This window comes from Corvus hawaiiensis, chromosome 10 (genome assembly GCF_020740725.1).
Source record: "Corvus hawaiiensis isolate bCorHaw1 chromosome 10, bCorHaw1.pri.cur, whole genome shotgun sequence".
Lineage (NCBI taxonomy): Eukaryota > Metazoa > Chordata > Aves > Passeriformes > Corvidae > Corvus > Corvus hawaiiensis.
In genome coordinates, this window is record NC_063222.1 from 2408326 (window position 1) to 2435335 (window position 27010).

The window sequence follows — 27010 nt, forward strand, 5'->3', positions numbered from 1 at the left end:
TGGGGTTTTAAAAGCAGAACACAGGTTTATTTACAATCAAATTCTTATGGGCAGCTGAATAAATAAAAACTTTGCCCCATATACTCTAATTTCCCTCTGCAGAAAGTGTCTGAACGAAAGGCTGGGTTAGAGGGAGCCTGTCAGAGCAGCTCTCCCAACCCAGCCCCTCCAAAGAACACACTTCCATAGTAAAACACTATCGGGAAAGAAGAAAATAAAGTGCAAATAAAAAGGCAATAAAACGCTGGTGGCTTGTCTTGAGGCCCAGACAATGTGGAAAGGTTTGGCTGGATAAAGATATGCCAGGTAGCTCACACTCAGTCACATCATGGTTTGGGGTGCCAGAAGAGGGACAGAGCCAAGACACCGCTCCGTACCACAGAGCAAATGGGAATATTGCACGTGTGCTCAAGAATGGGGCAAGTGGCCTGGAATTGCCAGCACCAAAACAATGGATTTGGGATTTGATGCCACTGCTCCCCTGTGTTCTACTGACAGCCGCCAGGACAGGACGGATGAACAGAAAAAGGAACCAAATGTCTGCATTCCAGGACTGAAATCACAGGATTACTACATTCCTCATCACCGCAGCACAACTTCTACAACAACCTCAACAAGCCGAGCTCTCTCTTCATGCCCAGTAACCAAACTTTCTGTGGTATAAAAAGATTAAAAACCTCCTATTTTGTGATGCCCAAGCTGTTGAAGCTTCTTCAACACAAGAGTGCAGAAGTCCCGAAGAACAGAACGTTGCCTCAAGAATTGATACACAGGGTTCACATGACAGTGCTGGAGAGCCTATGCCAGGATCAGAACAGATCCAAACTGAGCTGATGACTCAAAAGGCAGATCTGTCAGAGCCATGGGAGACTCTCTTTAAAAGCTGTTCCAACATTTCAAACTGCCTAGGATGTGTTTCAGGAACTTCTCACCCCATGCCTGAACTAGGCCACCAGAACAGAACACAGGAGACAGGACATGCTTTAAGTCAGCATACACAATGACTTCTTTCCAAACCTTCCACCTCAGAAGTGCTGTTGACACATTTGTGTGACAGGATATTTTGGCACAGCTGTCTGGTGAGGAATCCCGCTAGGTATCTTCAGCTCCATGTGGTGCATAGATACTGCATGTAAAGGCATGACTAAGTAGCATTCCCCATCCAGAACAGCTAATTCCATGCTGAGCCCGAGTGCCACAGTGCAGTTACGGCCGTGAGAAGTCTTTGACTCGGGCTCCTTTCTCCATTGCTTTAGAACTTCCCTCTGGAAAGCAAAGCCCATGTGCTTGTCAATATCCTGCTGGATCTGGGCTCAGGTCTCCATGCTGTGCAGCCACGGACCAGCACCACCACACACAGCCTTCCACCCTCCGTCAGTCAAAACTCAGACCACAGCACAGCCTTGTTTCCTTTGTCCACACTGACCACGTGGGCACCCGCTGGTGACCACGCGACTGCATTGATAGAAGAACTGAAAGGGAAGGCAGGAGTAAGTTTACAAGAAAGCTGAATTCCACAACAGCACTTAGCACTGGAATGAAATACTATAATACTCTTATTACCAATAAAAAAGCCTCCCAGTTTCTCAGATCTCAAGATCTTGGGCTTTTACTAAGCCTGAGGGAGGTACCATTTATTCAAAATACATTGAATGCACTTTATTAGAATTATATCTCAGTTTAACAAGATAACAATCTAATCTAATTCAACCTGGAGAGTACTGCCATGAATCCACAAAGACTTTGCGTATTAATAATTTTCACATGCCAATAAAAGTTGCAAAGCTGTACAACTCCAACTTTTTCATAGCTCAGCAAAGAGCCACAACCCAGATCCCCACCCTAGGCTGCATGTCCCACTTCCCCTCACCTGTGATGCTTTGCAAGCGTCCTCTCCAATTTCCCAGTAAGCACATTCCAAACGTAGAGGGCCCCATCAGCTGAGCCAGCAGCTACATAGTTACCATCAGGGCTGTGGGATCACACAAGGCACAGAGGGCAAAGAACAATTTTCAAGTCAGCAATTTTCAGCACACATCATCGTTCCACCCACAAGTTCCTAAGCAAGCAGTTTGACATTAAATAGTCTTTCAGGAGTTATGTGTTATCACCTGCTAATACTAAGAGGTGAAAGCACTTTAAAATCAGAGCTTTTCCAAGACATTGGATCAATATCTACAGATACACTCTGGCTTGACCAAGAGGTAACCTTGGGCAAATTACAAACTCTGCCCCTGTTTTTCTAGCTGTAACTGGGGACCAGTACAGCCAAGCATCAGGACTCACTCAATTTAGCTTGGGAAAGGTTTATCAGGTATCTTGTTTATGTCTGAACTTACCTGAACACAACTCTCGTCCAGTCAGAGCCACATTTGAATCCCTGGGCACTGGAAAGTTAGAATCAGATAACCATTAGCTCATTTATTAGAAGAGATACTTACTAAAGACAATATTAAGGATTTCTGCATGGTTCAGAATAAACTCCAGCATCCCTTTTTCCCAATTAATGTTTCTCATATACCCTTCTCTCAATGGCACCTGAAGTAATTCTTTCCCTTAGACCACAGACTTCTAAATCAAGCTGCCTTCTTTAAAGAGACACATGAGAAGATCCATTAGAGCAGATCTTTGCTATTTCTAGACATTCTAGAGAACTTTGCCAGCATGTAGAAAAAAAAGCAAGGAGACTGCTCTCTCCACAGAGGTCCTGACAACCACTCCAGCACTGAGGGTAACCCACAACACAAGGTTCTGAAATTGACTGTACTCCTGTGAATAATACACTCACCTGAACGTCTGCTTGACAGCACTGACCCGCAGATCGATGATCTTGAGTAGATCATCACGGGAACAGGTCAGAAGCTCTGTTCGCTCCGGATTCAGGTCCAGAGCTGTGATTCTTCCAAGCAGCTCCAGTTCTTTTACTATGCTTTCAGTCCTACAGACAGAAAGAGGGGAAAAAAAAAAAAAAAAGGGGAAGGAAAAAGAAAGCAGTGAACTAGGGTCCAGAAGCCAAACCAGTGCATCAAAACTTTGACTTGTCCCAATGTGGAAGAGGAGAAAAAGGATTAACGGTTTATTCTTACGTTTTCTTTTTTTCCCAAGCTAGATCCTGCCTTGTGTATAGCATTTCCAGCTAACAGACACTATTTTCCTCACAACCCCACCCTAGAACAGCAAGTACTGACCAATGAAAAGCATTTACCAGCAAGCAGGCTGCCTTTTCAGAAAAGAAACAGCATCCCCCCCCCACCCCAAATCCCAAACCTGTAATACCAAACAGCATAAAAGTAGTGACAAAAGTCTCTTTAATGGCCTTTTGCCACCTTTACAACAGTCTCCCCAGATGCCAAGCTCAGGAAGAAGAGTTCCCTACTTCAGATTAACCTGACAGCAAACCCATAACCACTCCTACACCATAAGCTCTCCTACAATAGTTTTACCTGATGTCCCAGAAACGAATTTTCTTATCAAAATGTCCACTCATTACACACTGCTCAGTACACACTATGTCATTGCAGCTAGATCCTGCAAACACTGTTTTTATACCTAAAAAGAAGGAACAAACAGTGACACTTAAATTCACATTGTCCAAACTGATGAAAATAGAGACAGAAAACAACCCCTAAAACAACCCCCACCCCACATACAGTGGCCACACAGAGCAGTGCCCAAGGAGAAGCACAGGGCAAACTGCCTTAAAATAATCCTGATTAAGTCTTCAACCTCTCTGCCCTTCTCAATCTCCTTTGCTGGGACTTTAAATGTTCCCATGATAGCTGCTTCATTTCCATTTCATATTTAGCCAGATGTCATGTGCTGCTGTTAAACAACATGAATCTGTCTCCTTGACCTATGTTTGCAATTCAGGTATCAAGGTAACTTTGAATCTCAAATGCTCTCTCAGTGCAAGCAGATTTAAGAGCCCACAACAGGAGAAAAACCAAGGAAATAAGGTGTTTCTCCCAAAGAAAAGCCTCAATCCTAGCAATTCCTTCATTTGAGATGTTGAAATTTTTGGTGTGTTTTCAAGAGACACTTCCATCCACCTCCAGGTTAAAAACCCAGCCTGGCTCCAAGTTTTTAGTGGAAGACTAAAATACCCATCCCCAGACTGGTAAACAAAGAACACTCGCAAAAACAGCTGCTCTCAGTATAACAGAATTAACAGTGCTTCCTGTACACACAGGATTTCTTATTCCAGGTTAACAGGCAGAAAGAATTCAGTTACTGAAAGAATAACAGAAAATGGGATGACTGCTAGCTTTTTCTGGTTTTATACTGGCAAAAAGATTCAATAGATTCAGTAATTGATCTGATGCCAGATTGCCATGAGCATTCAGCAGAAGCACAGAACATGAATGAAAGACAGAAGTTAGGCTTCCTTACAAACTTTGCTGCGGAGGTCCCAGAGCTTGAGGGTCCGGTCATGACTTCCCGAAACAATACGTGCATTGTCCAGCAAGAACTTGGCTGACAGGACTTTACCACTGTGACCTGTCAGGGTGTGCTGTGGACAGGAGACTGACATGGTGAAACTGAGTATTTCCACTTGCTCAAATCATAATTTGCATGTCTCCTGTACTGTTTGGCGGAAAAAACATCTATTACAGTTAAACAGAGATCAACATTGAGTAGGAGGGTTAATTATCACAGAGTCCAGCCTGGAGCTGGGAAACACAGGTCACCTTTGGCTGCAGTTTCTCCAGTTACTCAGGAACCTGCCAGCTCCTTCCTCAACACTCTGTACACCTACACTGCACAGACAGATGGCAACTGCAACACAGCCTTGCAGGACAAATTGATGAGAAGGGGTAAAAGCATGCTGAAAATGGAAATTGTGCCTTCCTGCTTTCATACAGAGCTTCCCACAAGGACACAACAGGGTATCGAGTCTCAACTGTTATTACACCTTAAAGCCTGAAAGCTGAGACAACCAGGCATTTCAGAAAAGCTGCCTGCAGCAGCTTCTCTAAGCGTAGAGGGAGGCTCTGTGGGGCTGACAGCACGAGCCACATTCACTTAGAATTGCTCAACATTTACACAGTAAATCACAAAACAGATAATGAATTACTAAAGTAAGAGCTATGACAAACAAGACAGAAATCTCTGTATACAGTTAGATTTTTTTAAAATACTCAATGGATTATCAGATTACACAAAGCAACCTGGGCTGGGGGAGACACAAAATAAAAGCCCTTAAGAATGGAAAGAAATGGGAGCAAGGTTTGGGGAAAAACCCCAAACGTGATACACAACACAAACTCAAAAGATCATCCCAAAAAGACCACCTTGCCTCAGGAAAGGAACACAAACTCTAACAAGGAGGATCCATCTTTCACTCTGCGTATCTCTTCTGCCCTTGCTGCACAGACATCACACAGATATCTGCATTTAGGCAGGGAGTTTTAGCAAAGTTTACAGTGATTTCAGCTTTACTGCCTCCTGCCTATGTGCAAGCCATGAAAAGTCCACACCGCTCACACTCGAAACAGAGATCACTGTTTTATCTCAGCAAACAATGAATGTACTCCAAAGAATTACAGGAAGATTATATGAAGCCAGGTGAATGTTAGCAGGTGTAACTAACTTTTTGCAGTGAGTAATCTGTCTGCTAAACTTGTATTCACTATTATCCAGTAGTAGGTTTTGCAGCCAAGGAGAAGGTGCAAAAGAACTGATAAGAGACGTCACTTTCCTAGCTGAGACCTGACATCTCCACAATGAGAACTACCCAGAGAATTATAGTGCATCTATAGTGCATCTAGTGCATGTTGGTTATAACCAACACTGAAATGTCACAAGATTTGAACATCAAAGTAGCACCTTCCTAAAATAAAAAGTTGAGGAAATGTACATAGGAAATGACAATTTTAAAAAGCTCTTGGAAAGCTGTGAAGAAACTTTTGGTCAATCAAAGGATAATTTTCAAATCCCAGCCAAGTGTTAGAGAAGAATATGAGTACAAGTATTTGAGAGGAAAGGAGGAACCTGTCAAAAGACATTGAGGATGATGTCCAGCATGTTGAGGCTTGCTGCTTGGACAGCCAAGCAGAGGGCTCCTTTTCAAGAATGCTGCTCCTGACTTAAAACTAAAGCTCCTCTTTGTCTTCTGCAAAGCCCTTTTCAGCAGCCTCCTTTGAGTGAGGCTGAAACATTGAGGTGGCTCTCCATAAATCTTAAGAAGCATTTAAACTTCCCCAGAGGGGTACACAAAAGTGCACTTTATGTGGCAAGGTTTTTCTAACTGGGAGGTTGTATTGGGAAAATACACAGTAACTGGAGCTGGAGATCAACACTGCATTTTAGGTCTTGCTGTGAAGACCTTCACGAGATAAAGAAGCTTTCAACAAAAAGAACTGTTCAAAGTGTCTGTAAATGCCCAAGTTCCAAAATTGCCGTGTCCCCATTAGACAAAACTGGGAATACAAGACAGAAACAACCTGCGCACTGCTTTGCCTCACAAGACTCACCCGTAATCGATTGTCATCAACTGTCCAGATTCTGCTGGCAAAGTCATTTGAAGCTGCTAAGAGGTAAGAACCCTGTGAACACAAGATTCCTTTAAAATTCCATCTGCTAGTCAATATGCAAACCAAACTCAAATAGTTCCAGTAAATCATTAAAACCATATTAGTGCTATTTTGCCAAAGGAAAAAAAGAATAAAATCAAAACCACAGTAGCAAATGCCAGTATGGAAAGCTAATGTAACCTTCCCAAAGGTTCCCAAAGGTTTGCTTCGCACCAAAATGGGAGGGTTTGTAGTATCATGGCTATAAGTAAAACAAGGTACTTATTATAACAAGAATAATGTATACCAATATACAATTAAAACAATAACCAGACCAGCAAAGGGACATTCATTTTTCCCTTCTGCTGCAGTGAGGAAACGTGTTCTAGTTTACCCTCATCTGTTGTGGAGTTGTTTTCCTTTTTTGTTGTTTTGGTTTTTTTTTGTTGGTTTTTTTTTTTTTTGTTGTTGTTGTGGGTTTTTTTTGGTTTGGGTTTTTTTTGGTGTTGTTTTGGTTTTTTCCAAGGGAAAAAGCCTTGCATCATCTACTCCCGCTGCTTAGACAGGTCTCAGAGTGGAATTAGCCTGATTCTTGCCATTTTCATTAGAACTCTAACTAAGCTAAGATTCCAAAAATGAAATATGCCTGAGGAGAGAGAAATCAACTTGTTCATGGCTTTAGGCTTAGGGCTCCCACAAGTCACCCATGATGGGGAATGGCCACCACAAAATTTATGCCTGCACTCCTGTCCATCTCAAAAGACTTTCCTGAATCCTTGTAATCCTTTGGCATTTCACCCAGGCAATACTCACTGCAAATGTGCTCAAGCAACTTGCCAAAACTCAGGACTATTTTCTCCTGCAGATTAACAGCACATCTCTAATGAGCTGGTCAGCTTCCAAAAGAAGGAACCTCTTGGGTGTGCACCATAATTTAGCACATAGAATCACCAAATGGCAGAAATTACATCAGCTTTGTGTTATGGAAGAGGTCTCAGCAGAAAAGTCAGATCACATGTCCAGTTAGACCACTCCAAGACCCCAAACTCCTTCAAGCAGGACTGTTGGATGCTGATCCCAGTCATGTCTCCGCTGCTCCAGGTGAACATGACCTGAGCACATCTCTCACTGTCAGCAAACACTCTGCCAGCCACACCATTGCTGTGCCATGGCTGGGGAGAAACTGCTGGGAGAAGAGGGCATGGAACTGCAAGTCTTAGGATAATCAGACCTTTTACTATTCATCACAGACCTCTGTAAAGCACTTATGGAATTAAAACTTCACAGAAATACTGCCTTAGTGTATTCGCTTCTTCTGTGCTGTTATGCCAGCTTCAGTGGAAAGCTGAAGACTGATTTCTTACTTTAAACAAAAATCTGTAACAGCCAATGTCTGAGCCACATATCATCATCTGAATTGTAAAGCAAGGATCAGAATTACAGACTGCAACTTATCAAATAAAAATCTTTTGTACAATTTTAACAACTTCCAGCTACTTTCATGTTTTAACTCATTTCTTAGGTAACTTTTCAATTAGAATGGAAACAATAGTAGAGAACAACATAATTCCATAATTCCACATTCCATAATTCCATTAATTTATTCCAAATTACAGTGGATACTCACAGCACTATCAAATTCTATGCTTGTAATCCCAGCATTACTGCCAGAGAGGGAACCTTTGGGCTCACACCTATCTGCACAGAGAAAGATGAACAAAAACTTGAGCAATGGATTAGAACAGAAGTTGACACAAAGTGACCCGTAATACAACTTTATTTAGCATCCCATCATACCCCAAAACAAAAAGGTTTACCTCCCAAGACTTCCCACAGCTTAACCCTCCGGTCCATGCCTCCTGTTGCTAGTAACCGGGAGCCAGGGCTGAACTGCACTGCATTCACCTCCCCATCATGTGCATCCTGAGGAGGGGGAGGAACAGAACAGCCACCCAAAAGGGAATTAGCACACACCCACAACCCACAGACCAGAAAGCTACACAACTTAAAGGTTACACAGAATCACAGCTGTGCATCTTTCAGCAGTACATAGGAAATACAGCCACAGACTGAAACTCTGCTGTGGCTGGTGGTGTATGGACAGCAAAAAGGCTGATCCTTATCTGAAGGAAAAATAAAGGCACATCAAGAAAAACAGCAGCAAGGACTCAGCAGTGATAACAAACTACCAAAAGCCTTACCATGCTTCCTAAGCTTAGGCTCTTAAGTCACACCAGAAAAAAAAATATGGAAAGGACAGGACAAAAAACAGTAACAGGTGATGTGCTGTAGAAAGAAAGTAACTTTTCATTGTTCCACCTGTCCATAGACAGCCATGGATCCAATCAGTTCATGCAACCACAGAACACTCAAGTCAGGCTTGAGTTGGGCAGGTCTGCGAGGAAACAGCACAGCAGATGCACTGCATTCACCGGGTGTGTTGGTGATTAAGCAGTACCAGTACAGGTGTGACAGCACCTGCTTGCTGAGGACTTGGGCTTAAGCTGTGCCTCCTCTCTGCACATGCAGAGCCCCTAGCACCCCTGATCCTGACAGCTCAATGTTCTGAATTCCTAACCTTTTAAAACCTATGAGAATTTTAACATTCATTCCTTTTTTATTCCTTTATTAATTTCATGGCTTTATACTACTTACCCACACAGTATAACCACCACAAACTTAACCATTTTTTAAAGTATTTTCAGTTACTTCTCTTTCCAAACCAGCTTTTCTGGAAACTTGTATTTTTACAGAACTTGTTCCTTGAACGGGTCTGCCAGCTCATATTTAAGGCTCATCACACTTCAAATCTGATCTTTCTGCAAACACAGAGAAGCCATTCACAACAAAACTGGTGAAAGGCCTTGCCTAGAAGCTATGCCTGGGAGTGATTCCTGAAGTGACTACCTTTTCCACCTCCTACTCTCCAGAGGTGAGCCCAGTCGGCTCCCTGCATCTGCCAAACCTCTGCCACAGAGCCCTTGCATTAATTCGTGGAATGCTCTGCCAGACCTAGACATGTCTTGACCCTCCACCTGGGCTCAAAACACTGGAGCTCAAGCCTAACACCTCCTTCCCCGATGCCCCCTATTCAAGCCAGCTCCAGCTGCCACTTCAGTCATGACCCTATTCTCACTTGAGGTGACACTGCTACTCCCTCCATCCCACGACTTTCACTACAGAATATGGTAACAGGGCAGGCAAGAATACACAAGCCTCCTTGCTGCAGTGAGCCACACTGATACTCTGGATGAAAAAAAGTAAGTAATTTCATATCCATGAAAAATCCACATCCAGCTCTGGAGTGCCCAAGAAAGCTCCAGAGGCATGTTCAAACAAGCAGCTGCATTACAAGACAATTGCCTTTCAGTCAAAAGACCATGCCCTGCACAGAAACTTAAGTTTATCTTTTTGAGGCCAAAGAACACACAAAGGAGGTCTCAGCTTGAAAACCTTTGATCATGCACAGTAAATGAGGACACCCCACCACCATGAGCTCCTCTTCACCAGGTCTGTTGGATTACATTTGGTGCCACAACTCCCTTTACTGTGGAGAACTGGAACTGAATTAATCCCAAACTGTCAGCAATCTCTTCCTCAATCACAGCTCTACTATGGCATGATTGAATAGGAACTGCTGGGAGCAAGAGGGTAATGGGGTGAAATTTCCCTGTGCCCTCAGAAAACTTCTTTGTCATCATCGACCTCATTAAGACAGACATCAAACACACTGGCTCTGAGAAACATTTGGGCTAAGAATTAAATTGAATGAATGCGTCTACCAAACCAAGAATTGCTTCCTGTTTGGCAGTGCTAATAGAAAGTTTCAGGATATCGGTTCCCACATAGAGGATTCTCTTCCTCCAAAATCAGAACAAAGAATGGCACAGCAGAGAATTCCTTCTGTACTCACAAAGACACATATGGCAGTAGTGGGCACTCTCACTTCTTTACTGGCACCTGGATGTGGCTCTACATTATCCTGGGGTGCAGGGAATGAGGACACAGAACGCCTCCTGAGATGAAACAAAGCAGAAACATTTTAAAATGAGAAATGAACACTGTTTCTCTGGAGTTCATCCTGATCTGTACCTGTCACTTAACTACTCTGCACAACAAGTAAAAAATGGGGGAAGGTGCTTTTAACTTTTTTTTAATTCCATCTTTCAAAAATTACATTTGTCATATAACACTACATTCACTTGTGGCTTTAGATATTTCACAGTTCACCACATAAGTTACCTGAACTGATTACTGAACTCATTTTCAAGCAGTGTTTTAATTTTTTCAATAGGAAGCGAAACATGGGACTGACTGCAGCTCCACCGTTATGTCTAGGAAGACTCAACACCATTGCAGCACTACATCCCAGGCAGCAAAATGCTCTGTTCCAAAGCTTGGGCTGCTCCATTTAAGCAAAGACATCCACCTACTGCAGAGCTTAGCTTAGAAGGAGTGGCTCCACTCTGGATACTAAGCACAGAACCCAATGACTTATTTTGAACAACCCTACTAAAGGGGCAAAGTGCAGTGGAAAGTAAGAGCAAACCCCAAGTATTCTCTCCACAAAGAGGGGCTCACTGCCTCTCTCATTGTAGACAGTTTCTAACCAGAGTTATCAACTGCAGAATCTGATCAGCACAACGCAGCTGGGTTCCATGTTACTTCAATGGAATACAATCACATGCCGGACTAAGAGCGGATAATGTTTTCACCTGGCAGTATCAGAAGACTGATGTCCCAAAAGGGGAGACTCAGACAGACTGGAGGGAAAGGTCAGAGGTCAGCACACGGCAAGATGGAAGAAACAGGAAGTTGAGGAGAACAAAAAAGAAAAAAAAAAGAAAGGCAGAAGCTAGAAGGAAGGCTGAAAATATTTGCTGCATCACCAAGATTTTGGTGTACATTGAAACCAATATACAAAACAAGGAGGTGAAAGTGTTCTAACCTACCCAAAGATATTACTGATAGAGTCCAGAAGGCCTCCAGCTGGCTGGGAGAGTCGCTTACTGAAGGAGGGGAGGACAGGTTTAAACCCTGTGAATAGCTTCTCCACATAAAGATCAATACAAACACATTTCATAGCAACACGTCTCTGGAAAGACTCCCTCCCCTCAGACCCAGCCCAGAGACAGAGAACACCAAGGCAGGCATCAGTGCAAAAGTCATCAGTAACTACAACTCAGAACATGTTTTGTGGGTGAAGTTTCTTCAGTGTCCCTCAACCTCACCCTGTGAATTGCTGGGTTTACATATAACAGTCTACCAAGTCTGAAGTTTCAACCAAATTAATCCATAATCTCAGGTAACTACCTCTTACTTTCCACTCACTGCTATTTTAGAGAAAGAACAAGATGCATTTAATCTAGGTGAAAATTATTTTCAGCATTTCAGCTAAACCCAGCTATTTGCAAAGTCACATTGATATCTTGTAGAGTAATGGAGGCATAAAACAATAGGCATTGTAACACCCACTTTATTAACTATTTAAACATTTATTTTAAAGAGTAAACAAATATTTTTCAGGCACTGGGGTAATTAAGTTAAAACAGCAAAGGAAATCCAGCACATGAGTTTCCTACTGCTCTGGTAGAAGCACTAAACTGTGTTCTACCTAAAGAGAACTAAAACCCTAAGTTACATTCCCAACATAGTTCCAGCTCTACCATGCCCCTTGCTCCTCCTCAGTGACACGCTACAAGAATCTCTTGGGCACACACCTGGATGTCCGGCTGACAGCTGGCACCGGAGAAGTTTCCTCAGCTGTGTCAGAGGTCTCATCCGCAAGCACTTCGATATCATCATCCCTGCTGAAGTGAGAGAAAACACCTCCTTTTCAATCAGCCACTGACAGCATGAACTGACAGGATGGCAATGTTCCAGGGCCTGTCAGTGTCCATGCCCAGCCCACCCCAGGTTTATGGAGCTGCAGCAACACATAGGTAGATCCAGACAACACACATTGATGCAGCTGCCACTGCCAGCCATGTAACTCAACACGCAATGTCTGAAAACAGATACAGACAGCAACTAAATTTCAGGTTTTTTCTTTCCAGCTGCCAGTTCCACTTCACTGACAGCAGGGCTGGATTTCCACATCCCCCTATTTCTGTTTTCAGATCTCCTTTCCAGATTCTCTTTACTACAGGCATCCTATTTCAGCCTGTAGCACTAACAAACAACCCACCACACCTGAGCAGGGCTTCCCTACAGAGTGAGTGATATTTGCTGCAACAGTTACAGAACAACAAAACCACGAGTTACTGCAACACCAAGTATAGGTGATATCAGTACCTTTTTTGCTGTTTCAAAACAAGTAAGTGTTAAAAAAAGCACAAGAGTTTGATTGAATTTTCCTGCTTCACCTACACCAAAGACACCCTGATACTTTCTACACTGTTGTACTTCAGGTGCTGCACCATTAAGTGTGAGAGCAGTTTTTGTTCACTCCGCTGAAGTGCTGGTGGTTGACTGAACACAAGTGTGAGGTTACAATCCACGTACAATAAATTATTCCAGCTAAATTACTCAGCTAACACTGAAGATTTTTCCCCCATTAGTCATCATGGGCTGTGACAGCCTAGTATTTTTTCCTTCAATGATGATTTTTCCTCCACTGCTGATTTTGCAGACAAACTATTTTTAAACACACTTTACCAACCCAATGCTATTTGACTGAGCAGAAGTTTAAATTCAGCATTTAAATAACCAATTTGTGCCACCAGATAACACTCAGCTGCAAAAGCATTTAAAAGATGAGACCATTTGTAACCCCTCATTTCAGAACACAGTTGCACTTTCAATTCTAAGATTTTGGAGGGGAGTATACATGAAAAGGCTACGGAAAATATACTCACTGATTGAATGTATGAGGCTGGAGTTTCAATAAAATACTATCAAGTTCTGCCGACATTTATTTTTTTAAAATCTAAGGTTTCTGCTATTAAAACTACGTGTAGCAAAAGAACTTTACAGGTTAACAATGTGATTTTAAGTAAATACAAATACCAGGGCACCCCCCCGAAATGGTGCAGTTTTTCCCTTCAGTAAGCAGCACATTTACACAGCACAAACCCTCTCAAATTTTAAAATCATAAAGAAGAAATCAAAACCACCCCTGCAGCAGAGTTTGAGTAGTTTACAGAAGCAATTATGCTACAGGGTGTCCCACACTCCCTTTCCATATGCCCTTCCTCCCTCTCCCAGCCTTTCACGTAGCCTCCCTTCCACAGGGATGCACTGCTCCCGTCCTGCGCAAGGGCTTGCAGCAAGCACAGCACTCAACATGACTCTGTGATGTGAACATAAAGAGAAAAGATCCCCAGAAAAAGCCTGCAGGCTGCTCTGGCACCAGTCAGCAGGGCCCAGGAACAGATCATCAGGTGCAGCTGTTCTAGACCGGGCAAACACAAACACCCTGACCAGCCCAGCTCAGAGCACCCACAGCTCACACTGCCCACTTCAGCCACCTGATCCAACACCACCCCACGGCCAAACACAGCAGGGCAAGGACAAGGGACTAGAGGGATTTCTCTTCTGCTTACCAGGTAAAGGACTCCACTGGTTTTCCCTTAGACAATAAATCCCTGCCAGTATGGAAGCCATGTATTTTCACCCAGGTTAATTAACTCAGTACCTGTTCCTACAGGAAATCCTTGAGCACATTCGTAGTTGTAACATTTTAAAACCCAGGCATCTCCAGAGCAATTGTTTCATGGCTTCCCTGTTTCATGAAAAACTACCTTAAAGACCAAAGGCACATATCTCAGCATAAAAACATTTGTTATAACAACATCTATTGACCATACGAACCATTCCTGGGACTTTCAGTCCAAGCATCCATTTTCAGTCCTAAAAGAGCTCCTTCTTCTGTAAGTTCAGGTAGGGAGAGTTACTGCACATTTCTGACTTCATACAAGAAGTTTAAACACTCCTCTATATCACCCAATTTAGGAATAAAAAAGATACCATTTATCATGCATCTACATAAACCTGAGGCATGAACTGATGAAAGAGACTCTACAAATCAAGACTGCTTACGGTTCAACAGGCAAGGGCTCTTTGGCAGCTTCTGCCAGCTCCTTCTGCAGCCTGGCCTGGCGTCTCCTAAGAAAGAGAACCCAAGGTTATTAAAAAAGAAAAACAACATTTCCTTAATCCCATTCCAAAGGCTACCCTGCACAGTTCTGATGGGCTTCATAAGATTTTTTAAAAAAAATAATTAAAAAAAAAAATCCCATTCTGCTTTTCAAGGTATTCTGAGCAGGAGAGGCAGTTTTCTTACTCTGAGTAGCAAAGGACAAGATCACTCAAGTGAGGCAATGAGGCAAAGTGGCTAGGTTTATGGCCCTTTATAATCCAAATGAATATGGATCAGCTTGGAGGGCAAGAACTTGCCAAAAGAATGATTATGTTAGTGAAGCTAATATAAAACTGCCAGCTTGTAACTGTGAGACTTGTAATATAGCTCAGTCTCCACGTATCGTCAGCTGGCAAGTAAGCTGAAACAATTCAGAAGAAAAATTATTTTGCAAGGAAAAAAAGCCATACAAACTATTTTTGCAATCAGGTTTACATAGCTCAGTCTCATGGCACATGCTCATTCTAGAGGAATGCAAAAAACACTGAAATAAGTCAAGTCAAAAAAGGATAAAATTAGGAGCAGTATAAGCTGCAATATTAACAAGAGAAGTCCAAGTCTAATGCCAGCAAAACCCCCCAGTTTCTATCTGATTTCTGATATTCAGCCTGCAGTGAAATGTTGCTGAAGAAACAAAAGAACATGTTGTATTCATTTAAAAGACAGAAATGTTTTTACAAAGCATCAGTCTGTGTTGGCTGGAAAAAAGAACAGAAAGTTCTGGACTCTCACTGTGTTGTGCAAAAATAGAGATCTCAGAGGTCAAAACTAAATCTGGTTTTATCCTATGCACTCATAACTGAAAAATATCTCAGTTTTATCAAACAGAGGTCATGAATCTCACCTTGAATCCTTTTCATTTTCTGCATTCAAACGATTGGCTTCTTGTGCTTTCTCTGCCATCCAACGTGAGACCAGCTCCTGGTTGTCTTCAGTAGTTTTCCTTAGTTTCTCCTCCAAGGCATTGAAGGTGATCTGGAGAGCATCATATTCATCTTTCAGTGTCTGATTAGCTCGCTCAAGATCTTGCAGTTTGCTACGCAATTCCTGGCACTCTGTTTCCAGTTCAGAAATCTTTTGCAAATACTCTGCAATCCTGGAATGGCAACAAAACATACAAAACAATGAGGACCTCCTTTGGGACCTGTGCCATCTTCCCTGCGCTGTTTGCACAACGCCTCCCGAAGGCATTTTTAGCTCTGGGCTAAGACTCCTAGAGAATATTATAACTCTAATAAAGAACTTCACCAGAAGTCTGGTCACAGACAAAACAGTGCCTACTCACTTGGCTTCGTTCATCTGCATCTCCTTGTCTTTCTGCTGCATTTGGTTGTTCAGATCAATTACAGACTGGGCCAGCTGGGGAGAGGAGAAAACTGCATTACAAACTGCAGGGATGTCAGTGGGTAGCACACTGAGCAGCCGTCAGTGCAAGCACAGACTAATCTAGCATTAAAAGCATGGATCACACCTTTCAGGTCTTTTTTTACCCCAGCTTTCTAGGCAGATCTGCTACAGGTCATTAAATCAGAGAATCCACGTTCAAAAATGAATCGTCAAAAAGCTTTGATGTCTCACTCTCTTCCCTCAAAAAGTTTCATTAATAGTCAGATCAAACAATGTATAATAGGAAGAAATTTTAGTAGTGGAAAAATCAATACAGAAACTAAGAACTGTCAAGTAAGTAAACAACAAATGAGTACTGACAACCAAAAAACAAATCACCCTGTTATGGCCACAACAGCCATTTCAGGAGACACACAGCTCACACTGTGAACACAGGTGCCACCAAGAGTTTTCTCACAAAGAAAGTTGCTGGTGGAGTGCCTGCAGAGCACAGGGAACAGAGGAGCAGAGGCCAATACTGCCGAGCTGCAGCTGCCAGCTCACAGCTTAGCCAGCAGCACAGCCTCAGCTGCCTAGGAAGAAGGAAGACTGATTTTTGGGAAGAGTGGCTGCCTGTGTAAATGGTTTTAGGACACGAGGTTAGGAGCAAAGAAAGTATTGTGAGTGCCCTGACTACTTGGTGCACACCTCCTACAGAAAACAGTCTCCTCTTTGGAAAGCTCAGAATTGCTCACACTGGAGCTTCTCCACACCTTCAGTGGGGTGTGATCAAAGGAGCATTTTCCAGGTCATTCACACCTTTTCCCTATGAAAGTGTGCAGTTCCATTCAGCTTCTGGACTCATTCAGGCCACTGCTGTGCTTTTAAAAAGCCAATTGTGCTGCTGAAGCTTCCATATCTCCTTATCAAAAAAACCCCACAAAACACAAACCCAAGACCCCCTGGCTTTTCCTCTCTTCCAGGTCCAAGTCTCATCGTTACGGAACTCCTGGGCTCTGAACCAGCACTTCCTTTCCAGCCTAGCACCATGGCTCTTTCACCCTTGGCTGGTGCTTGTTTATTTTGTCCACTGCCACAGAAGCGGTGCTGCAAAGTGAGACCAGTGAAACCACACACAGCCCCCTATGCCTCACTCATTTTAAGTCTTTTGAGGTACTAGTGGTCATACACAGCTCTGTGGCCCAGATCAGTTCCTTCCTCCTCTAATACAACTAAAAACCTACTAATGAAGCTGAAAATTCAGCACTTAAAAATCATGCTATGCTGACAAGGTAAGCTCTCATCTCCTGGTGACAGTGTTACAGACCAGCCCATCTCTGGTTGATTTTAATAATCAAAAACTGGGGAAGCTTAAAAAGGCTCTAGACAAAAGGAGAAAAAAATGATAATTAACGAGCCTGGTAAAATCATGGTCAGGCTCCCAAAAGGATACATATGGACCCACAGAGAACATAAGAGGACTTTCCAACCTCGCCACGTTTCTTGTGCAGCTCAGTCAGCTCCTCTTGGTGCTTTATCTTCAGCTGGGCCAGTTCCTGCAGCTGTGCATCGTTCCATGTGCCATCATGTCCTGGGCTGCAATTGGAAAGAGACGAGATGTCCCAAACTAGAATCCAGTTGCTTCTGTGCCTTTGCCAGGGTCCGGACATTGCCTCCCTTGGATGCTCTGTACACCAGGGACACAGGTGATTCGTAACAAACCAAGCCACAGCTGGCTTCCACACCACGCACTCCTCACCAGCCAAAAGGCCATCACACAGTACTGGAAAGTTGCGCCTCCTGAGGACTAGATTCACTTTTTGTACATTTCTAAACCAGAATTCAAACTCCAATGGAAGGTAACTAGCCTTTGTTTAAATCTGCATGAAGACAACTGAGTCTTAGAAGTACACTCTCTAAATTCTGGAACAATTACAAATATTTTACCACCCCAATTTGTTCTGGAGGGAGCTGGTGGATCTTGAAGATGCAAGATGTCTGGAGAGGGTACCGAACCAGAAGCTAGGAAACCAAGGGTGTATTCCCAGGCCCTTGGGTTTACAGTCCCAGGTGTGACAAGTCACTTCTCCATTGGCCTGACTATACACTTTTTGTGCATAAGTTTTGAAGTGGCTACCAACTGTGTTTTTCAACACTATTACTGTAAGATAATCTTGAATTTCTACATATCAGAAAATTTATATCAGCCTCCGCCCCAAACAACTACGGAGTGTAACATTTATCACTCATGTCTCTGAAAGCACAGGGGCAGGAACAGAGAAAACCAAGTTTTTTTTAAAGCACATACACACACAGACTCTGAGCACACTATCAGCTGTATTTTGAATTACAGTTTTTAAAAAAATCATAATTTTAACAGTTCTATCAGACAAACAGAACAAGGTAATTGCATCCCTTTCTGCAGTCATTTTGGGTTGTAACAGTCCAAAGGGAAACAGATAATCCATCCAAAGGCCTCACAGTGGTATCAGTAACCTAATGCTCTTCCCAAAAAATTACCAACCAACCCCTCAGTGAACTAATGCTACACTAACTGCATTTCCAAAAAACGTGTGCATACAGACAGGAAGCCAAGTCCTGTGGTAACAGCCAACACATCCTATAGCTCCAGCCATGCATACCCCTACAGCCAGAACTAGATACTACTCCTTGGCCCTCAGGGAAGTAAAACCACTTTTCCTCAGCTATCTAGGATTAGAAAAGTAGTTCTGTTTCAAAGACCTGCCATATACTGAGCACAGTATCAGCGTTCAGCTGAGCATTTACTTTCAGATGCTGCTTCTGTGCCTTTCTTCTCACCCACATTTAGTCCAGCCTCATCTCTAAGAGCTGGCATTCAACCAGAACACGATTCCCGTAAACTGAAATGGTTCTAGACAACTGCAGCCATTAGAAAGCTTTTGAGAACTTTCACATGGGTATTAACTCCAGCCTGCTGGAGTTTTGCCTGCAATTCCTGTAAACCCAGGCATCCTTCCTTCTCTGCTACATTGATTTGCTTTGTATCCCAATTGGACATGCTCATACAGTTCCCTGCTGTAGAGGGGTTCTGGTTTCAGGACAAGAGCAAAAAGGACTTCAACAGAGGAAGCAATTCTTACAGAAGTAGGAACTCTTAGCTCCTTGGCCCTGCCTTCTCTTCAGGTACACTGAGGGCAGAGCCTGCCAGTCTTCACCTGTGGGACAGACACGCTGTCCAAGGGACACTTCTGGCACACGGGTTTGCTGTGCAGTCAAACACCAGCAGAACCAGCAGCACAACCCCTGCCTGCAGCACCAGAGTGCTACTCCCAGGTTAGGGAGGAAGCTTCCCAAGAAATCCTACTAAAAAGCAGGCAAAAAACACCTTCCTTTCGGCATCTGGTGCTTATTTAGGACCAATACTTCACAATCATGGTTTATTTCTGTTCTCCCCTTCCATGTGATGACACAGATCAAAAGAAACTAAGCTATTACACCATCCCATACTCATCAGGAGGAGCAGGCAAACAGACCAGATGCAGCAGCTCATTGTGGTCCCCCTCTGCTCCATGAGCTTGTGATAAATCAGTTTCCTTCCCAAACCTGGCCAGACCTTTCTGTGCTGCACATTCTAAACATATTGTAACTTTAGCACAGGCTTAGACACAGCTGTAAGTTATTTTTAATCCAACAGAATTCCAGCTTGTTGTGTGCCAAGTCACTGTAGGGATGCAGGAGCTGTTTGTGTGAGGCATCAAACAGTGGTTTAGGTTACAAGGCGCACAACAGACAGCTGCTGAGAAATAGGAGTGTTACATACCTGGACTCATGTCTGCTCTGCATGTCATATTTTTCTGCTTGAAGCTTATCAGCCAGCACTGCATGAAGGTCTGACTTCTCCAGCAGCTTGTTATCTGCAGGAGCAAAAAGTGCACTTATGAGAACCAGAAAGCAAATCCAGATTCCCACCTTCTCCTGCCAGCTGTGATCTAGTCCCTTTAATTACTCTGACACAGCCAAATGCTACGTGAGCCTCCACCACCTCAGTGTGTTCTCCCTCCTCTTTGATCTCAACAGGTTAAGGCACCATCCACCTACAACCCCAGGAACTCCTCATTAATCCAGATGCTTTGTGGGACTGGTCTAATGAAAGCTTAATAAAGAGAGAGTGACTGCTCAGGTGCATTGCTGTCTGCTAAAACAGACAGAGTTCAAAGTTCAGACTCTTTACAGCCCCTCAAAAGACGGCAACCAGGAGAACAGGCCTGGCAGAGAGGCCAAACCCACCTCTGCAGGGTCCTGCCCAGGACTGTTTGCTTTCTCCCACAGTGTGTGGGACCCCCCCTTCCATCCTGGCACAGCTGAGGCAGGAGAGGGGCAGGGAGGAAAGCCCTGGACAGACAGTGCTGGCCCCTGGATAGCTCCAAATTTTACAAAAGACCATGAGCAGGGTCAATAGCACCATTGTTCTCGGTTCCACAAGCAACTGGGCAGGAATTGTGCAGACAATTCAGACATTCAATCTCGTCCAGGGCACAAAGCACTTCAGCCTCTGAGAGAACTGAAACAACCACTTATTTTCCTCAAAAAAGCAGAAATGCCAGCTTTCCTGTTATTACAGACATGTCCCAAACAGTCCCGTGGAAATGGGTCGGGCGAGGCCCCGGGGACCCTGTGCCACCACGGCTTTCCCATTTCTGAAGAAAAGGAGGAATCCCAGAATGATTCGCGCTGGAAGGGAGCGCAGCGGGTCACCAGGTCCCACCTCCCCGCTCAAGCAGGGTCAGCCCTGAGCACATGGAACCGGATAGAACCCACTTCTGGAATATCTGCAACGAGGAAAACTCCACACCCTCCCCATAGAGCAGAGTCTCCCCGCAGATACTGATGGCCATCGGACAGGGAGAAGCGCTACTCGGCCGTGCCCCCGCCGGGCCTCGCTTACACTGGGCGATGATCTCCTCGAAAGCCTGGCGCTGCAGCCGGTCCCGCCGCCGTAGCTCCTCCGCGATGTGCCGCTTCCAGGGGGGGAACCCAGCGGCGCGCAGCCCCGACGCCATGTCCGCGGCAGAGCCGGGGCGGAGCAGGCCGGGGTGGGCGGCGCGGGGAGTCGGGAAGCGGCGGGGCTGCGGGGAGTCGGGAAGCGGCGGGGCTGCGGGGAGTCGGGAAGCGGCGGGGCCGCGGGGAGGCGGCGGGAGCGCGGGGAGGTGGCGGGAGCGCCCTCAGAGCCGGGCCCGGGCCCGCTGCCGCCCCCCCACACCCGCCATGGCGCCGCGCTACGTCAGGGGCCCTCGCGTCTGAGCGGCGCGCCGCGACAGAGGCTGCCCCGCCGCTGCCTGACGCTGTCCGCCCGCCTCCTGCCCGCCCCCGGCGCCGCTGACCCCACCACCCGTGTCCCCAAGCCGGAAAGCGCCGCGCGAGATCGCTCTGCAAACACGGGCGCGGGGGCGGGGCCGACTCAGGCGGGAGAACAGGCGCCTTCTGAGGAGAGGAAGCCTCGTGCCGCGCCATTTTGCGTCCTCCACGCAGGCGCCATCTTGAGAGTGGCCCTGCCGCCATCTTGGGGTGCCTGAGCCGCCATCTTGAGAGTGGCCCTGCCGCCATCTTGAGGCTCCGGCCATCTCGCAGCAGCGCATGCGCGCAGCCGCCCGTGGGGGGCGGGGCCGGGCCGGGCCGGGCTGAGGGCTCCGCATGGCAGAGCCCGAGCTCGCCGCGGGCACAGCGCTCGCAGCCCGGTGTCCCCGCAGGGCCCGCAGCACTGGGTCATGCCAGTGACACTGGCGGGGCTTTGGTGAAGAGAAGGGCCGGTGCTCGCGTAGCGCCGGGACTGTCCGGCCTCGGCAGCCACTGCCACACCTCTGCCTGCCATTGTTACCGTGTAACCGTGAGTGAACATTAAGCATTTATTAAGGGCTCCACAGAGAGCAGAGGCAGCGTTGTACTACACTACGCAAATACGACACACCTGCAGTGCCATTTGTTGAGTGGTCTTTGTGCTCTTGCCCCCCCCCCCCCCCCCTTACAAGACACCGCTGCTTCCATCGTCGCTTGCCGGGAATCGCGGAATAACGGGATGGGTCAGGCTGGCAGGGCCCACAGTGGCTCATCAGGTGCCACTCCCTGCTCCAGCAGGGCCATTCCAGAGCACAGGGCACAGGATTCTGGAATATCCCAGGGAGGAGGCTCCAGCCCCTCTCTGGGCTCTGTTCCAGCCCGGGCCCTGCCCAGGGCAGCAGTTCTGCCTCCTGTGCGGGGCAATTGCCGGGCTCAGGCCCTGCCCGCGGCTCTGGTGCCGCTGCCGGGCCCCGGAGCAGAGCCTGGGCCTGCCCTGAGCCCTCCCTGCAGCCAGGGACACCCAGGGCTGAGGGCCCCTCTCGAGGCTTAGCAGCCCCAGCTCAGCCTTCAAGGAGGGTGGTGGTGAAATGAAATGGGGCTTGAGGCTTTCTAGGAAAAACTACTTAATTTGGAACATGGCAGAAGGTTCTGTGCAGCCTTCCCTGCACTCCCACCTCCTGCCCAGCCTCACAAAGGAGCCACATGTTCTCTGGCAAATGTAAAAATCCGTAACAACTCGCTCCATTGCTCTACTTTCAACTGCCTGACTTCCTAAGTAATGTGTTAGGTAACCACATTAGTGTAATTTAATTTGAAACTGGGCAGGACTCGTAACGCTTTTTGTCTTGGACTGCCTAAATTGCTTTGTTTCTCTTTTGAGTAAATGAATGAAGATGCAATTATGAAATTTTAACAGTGTGAAACAGATGATTCACTAGATTATTAGACTGGAGGAGAGTGCGCTGCTGGTTGAGTTAATAATAGTTGATGCACAGCTCTGTCTTACAAAGTATACAATGCACAAGGTTATGTGCATTCTCCATAAAGCTAATTTGGCCAAGTGTAAGCACACAGCTTATTTCATTCTACCTATACAAAATCAAATTAGTTGTTTAAAAACCTAAAATTTAAACAGGTTTAAAAACCTGTAACTGTAAGGTGAAGTCCTAATTCTACAGCTATAGTTACTGAACTCCGGAAGGGCAGTGCTGAGAGAAATTCATCGTGTCAAATCTTCTTTACATCTTAATCCTTTGCAGAGAAAGAGGAAAGCAAATGAAGCATGAGAAAAAGGGAAAGGCAAAGATTCAGAAATACAGGGATTCGACTCAGTAATTCCTTTCCTGAGGCTTTTACCTTGGCTTTAATATACAATCAGCCCCAAACTGCCTCACTGCCTTTGAACTGCCAACCCCCTGGTTTTTGGCCCCTCTAAAAAAAAAAAATCCTTCAGCTCATCTTTGGGAGCAGGCTTTTCTCACTAAAACTGGGAGGGAAAATAATTGTCCCCTATTTCTTTTTGCAGGGCCTGCCTGCTGAAAGGATCAGTGTAAGTAGAAATGACATTAAAAAAAAAGTGTCCTCAAGCATCAGATAAATAAATCACTTCAAACATTGCACGTTTTACTGTTTACAGCAGCTGCTAGAATGTTCCAAGGGAAGGACTTCAATTGTCATCTGTATATGTTTGAATTTATGAAAATCACACTGTGTTAACAGATGTCTGCCTTTCTGTAATCTGAGATTTCTTTAGTAGGCAGGACATCCTGATTTTCTTTACAGTACCTGCAAACAATGTTTTTTCCACTCCAATACAATATTCTTAAATATATCTGAGGTTTCTGTCAGTCTTTCCAATAGCACATCCCTGCTCCATGTCATCATCTGTCATCCTGCTCTCCTTTTATATCCACAAGAACTGTAAGAACACGTGATGAAACAGCTCGTTCAGCCTGAAGGTGGCTTCTTCACTTGAAGCACTTTTCTGCCACCAGCAGCATCAAAATCTGGCAATTTGTTAAACACTCTAATTCAGGACTAAAAATTTCAGACTACCAACAAATTAGCCTGCTTTTCAGAAAGCACCTTTTGCAGTGAAGAAGCAAAAACTGTGTCTCCAATGAATGTTGCACTGCACATCCATGGAGGGAAAAGCAGGGCTCCTGGTGGAGATGTGTCCAGCTTTAGCCACCACATTTCAGGAAGAATTGAGAATGTCAAAGTAGCCCAGCAGGAATGACAAATGTATACAGGAGATTTGATCCAGAAGAAAGACTTGGGCAGTTGGAATTGTTTACCCTAACAAGGAGAAGACTTATGGGAAGCATGACAGCACCATGTAAATATGCATGTCAGGAAGTTAAGACAATGCCCTGGTCTGCTTGTTCATGTGGGACAGGGTTACACTGAAAGGGCCTAAAGTTTACCCAAAAAATGGCCACTAGAGATGAGGAAGGGCTGGTAAAAGCTGGTGAAGCTCAAAGCAGGCTGCTTGAGGCAGGCAAGAATCCCTCACGCTGGAAATTTATAAGGCCACTTGAAAACATGGTGAGGGATTTTGTAGTTTACTCTTTGCTGGTGTGGTGAATGGGTTACAGGGTCCCATCAGGGCCCCCTCCTGCCAAGTTCAGATTCTGAGCTGGCTGTGTTGTGACTGACATTTGGGTGACAGAACGGATCCCTGCTCCGAGGTGAGTGGAGCAGTTTCCAGTGGGATGTTTCCTTGAAGCTTGGTGCTCAGATTCACTTTCTTCCTTCACTGCTTCCTGACTGGGAGCCAGAAATGTTCATTTTCCAGGAAGATGCTGATCACCAGCATTTGTCCGTCCCAAAGTTATGTTCAAAGCACCATTTTCGAATTCAGCTTTGTTTTGGATATTCAGTTTACCTTTGAAAAGAGGGAACACGTCCCACACCCGGTCATTTTCTTTGTACTTCAAGCTATAATGTCAAAATACAAATTACTGTGAAATATGGAACAGTGCTAACTCTCCATCCTTTCTGTTGGAAAGGGCTCTTTTTATTTTCCAGTCTCTTTGCTGCCTTTACTTTCTTCCCTTGTCTGACCTGTTTCTATGAGAGAGAGCTTTTACCCACCTCCCTTCTGCTGGGTTCTCTCTCATTCCATTTGTTGGTTGCTTTTCTGCAACCTTTCTGCATTTTGCTGGACACCTTCATCCATTTCCACCCATGCATTCTCTCTGGAGCCCAACATTTACTACCCTGTTCTGTGCCATCTCAGTTAGTTATGATATAATCTAATACTTCATGATAAGAGAGACTAATTTATTTTCTGTGTAATTTAGACCAGCCCTTGGGAAAAAATGCAGTAAAGCATTAATAATAACTATAATATGTAGCAGATTATTGTCCCTGGCACAGAATGGTCTCAGTTAAATAGAACCACACAGAAGTATGGAATAGCTGAGTCTGGATGGGCTTCTGGAAATTCTCCAGTCCAAGCCCCACATTCAGCAGACCTGTGTCTGGTCTGGTCTTCGTGATAGCTTCTGCAACACTGGTAAAACAGTTCTGATCAGTTTTCTGATAGCTGCAGAAGAATGTCAGTTAGTTTTGATCTAAAAGGATACACTGAAGTATCCTTTAGCTTAGCTGATTTGGGAGCTAGAGCAAAGATTATCTGCAAATAAAATTAATGGAACAGAATAATGGTAATGAACTGAGAACAGAAGTTCAGGGAAATTTGGTGATGTATAATGAGATAATGCTTTGTGATGATGCATAATAAGATAATGCAGAAAAAAATATAGCAAATTACAGTAGGCAAAAAGAAGTCTCTCTTCTGTCAACCTGGGATTCAACTCTGAAAGAATTTCTGAGAAACTTCAGTAGTTTAACATAAATGCAATCTTAAAATACTTTTTATTAGAAGCTTCATTTGAAACAACACCATGCACACACTGTGGAGTTAGAAGGATCTTTTTCATATTCATGTGAATAATAACTTGATGTTTGCTTATATATATATATATTTAGAAAGAACATCTTGTACCTCTGCAGCTAACACCTTTCCTGCTCGAGGGAGATCTGGCACATTGAAAGGAGTATTTGGATTATTCTGTAGCACTTGCATAACGAGTCCTTCCGTAGGCCTTGCAGGAATGCCCCGGGGACTGCAGCAGCCCTTTGCTGGCAGGTGTGACCAGTGTGTGAGACAGTGCCAGCTGGGCACAGAGCAGGCAAAGCCATTGACCCCGTCACTAAATACTTCAGCCGCAGCAACACGAGCACCGCACAGATGCAGCTGATGCAGCCGATGATCGAGAGGCTTTGCAGCACCCGTGCCTTCCCCAAGCCCAGCCCACCGGCTACGCCTCTGCTCTGTGTTACCAGCAAGGGCCGTCACTAATGACGGCAGGGACGGAGTCTCGTTGGCAAATGTCCCACAGGGGACAGTGTCGATTTCTCTGTCTTGGGGCGATTTTATGATGATACTCTATTCCATAATCATCTGCTTTATGCCCAGAAAAGCTGTTGTAGCTTTAAGATGAACCCGGGGCCGGAGCCTGGGAGCCCCGGGCGCGGGCTCTGTTCAAACTCTGTCCCTCCGGCGCTCGGGACAGCGTGGAGCGGGATGCTGCACTGTTCCTCTTGTTGCATTGGTTTTTGCTAGCTTGAAGCAAGAAGTCTTTTTCCCCTTCCCTTCCCCTAGCCTGGAGGCTGTACCGGGAATCCTCTCAGCAGCTTTTTTGGGGTTTTTTTCCGTGAAATGTTTCGGCTTGGCTTGTTTTTCTTTTCGGCCCGTCCGGGGAACCGGTGGGACCGCCCCGAACTCGAGACCTCGGAGGAGCTGAACCAACAAGAGAAAAGGACATTCAACTCCACCAACTTCGCCTGCTGCGAGGAGGAGACCCAAGCCAGAAATCTAACAGGTTCCCAGCTGTTGTGAACTCTTTTCTCCCCCCTCCCAGAGACGGAGAAGGGCAGCCGCCATCTTTGCCTCTCGGCCACACGGCGAGGTGGGGGTGGGTGTAAGGTTCAGTTCCTTTTTTTCCTGCGCTTTGCGGGTATCTTGCTTTGTCAATAAACAGTTTTACCTTTTTCTTCTTTTTTTTTTTTTTTTTTTAACTTTCACCCCTGGTATCCATTTCTCTCATTGGCAGAAGAAAACGGAGTTATTGAAGCCCTTTCTCTTTAGAGGAAATGCTCATTCCAGGGCTTTTTCTCCTGAAATTTGTCTCCAAAACCGAGACAT

At 45.1% G+C, this 27010-nt stretch overlaps 1 protein-coding gene, 1 long non-coding RNA gene and 2 other non-coding genes across 9 annotated transcripts; 1 reads left to right on the forward strand and 3 right to left on the reverse strand.

Moving 5' to 3' along the window:
- Window positions 1–21087, reverse strand: ATG16L1 (autophagy related 16 like 1). Of its 6 annotated transcripts, none has more exons than XM_048313832.1 (19): window positions 20906–21087; window positions 19781–19874; window positions 17469–17574; window positions 15938–16011; window positions 15497–15748; window positions 14553–14618; window positions 12233–12319; window positions 11465–11521; window positions 11228–11275; window positions 10426–10528; window positions 8330–8435; window positions 8140–8210; window positions 6474–6545; window positions 4390–4510; window positions 3444–3549; window positions 2789–2938; window positions 2340–2387; window positions 1871–1972; window positions 1–1472 (listed from the first exon to the last, which is right to left on the reverse strand). In XM_048313832.1, the coding sequence occupies exons 1-19, from the start codon at window positions 21018–21020 to the stop codon at window positions 1379–1381; spliced, it is 1872 nt and encodes a 623-aa protein (XP_048169789.1). In that variant the 5' UTR covers window positions 21021–21087; the 3' UTR covers window positions 1–1378. The 6 variants fall into 6 exon arrangements, with proteins under 6 accessions (XP_048169789.1, XP_048169788.1, XP_048169791.1 ...); XM_048313831.1 differs by having other exon boundaries at window positions 12233–12322; XM_048313834.1 differs by lacking the exon at window positions 11228–11275 and having other exon boundaries at window positions 20906–21086.
- Window positions 3560–26858, forward strand: LOC125330593. Its single transcript, XR_007205617.1, has 3 exons — window positions 3560–3569; window positions 15904–15910; window positions 24777–26858. It is a non-coding gene; the product is annotated as an uncharacterized LOC125330593 (long non-coding RNA).
- On the reverse strand, window positions 7503–7765 carry LOC125331247. The gene has a single exon (XR_007205947.1). It is a non-coding gene; the product is annotated as a small Cajal body-specific RNA 6 (non-coding RNA).
- Window positions 9949–10218, reverse strand: LOC125331248. Its single transcript, XR_007205948.1, has one exon. It is a non-coding gene; the product is annotated as a small Cajal body-specific RNA 6 (non-coding RNA).
- Window positions 26859–27010: the final 152 nt, after the last annotated feature.

Coding starts and splice junctions, on each gene's coding strand:
- ATG16L1 (XM_048313831.1), bottom strand. CDS start 21,020: ATGGCGTCGGGGCTGCGCGCCGCTGGGTTCCCCCCCTGGAAGCGGCAC. Junction 19,875..20,905: donor CGAGGAGATCATCGCCCAGT/GTAAGCGAGGCC, acceptor TTGCTCCTGCAG/ATAACAAGCTGCTGGAGAAG. Junction 6,546..8,139: donor GCATAGAATTTGATAGTGCT/GTGAGTATCCAC, acceptor TTGTGTTCACAG/GGTTCTTACCTCTTAGCAGC.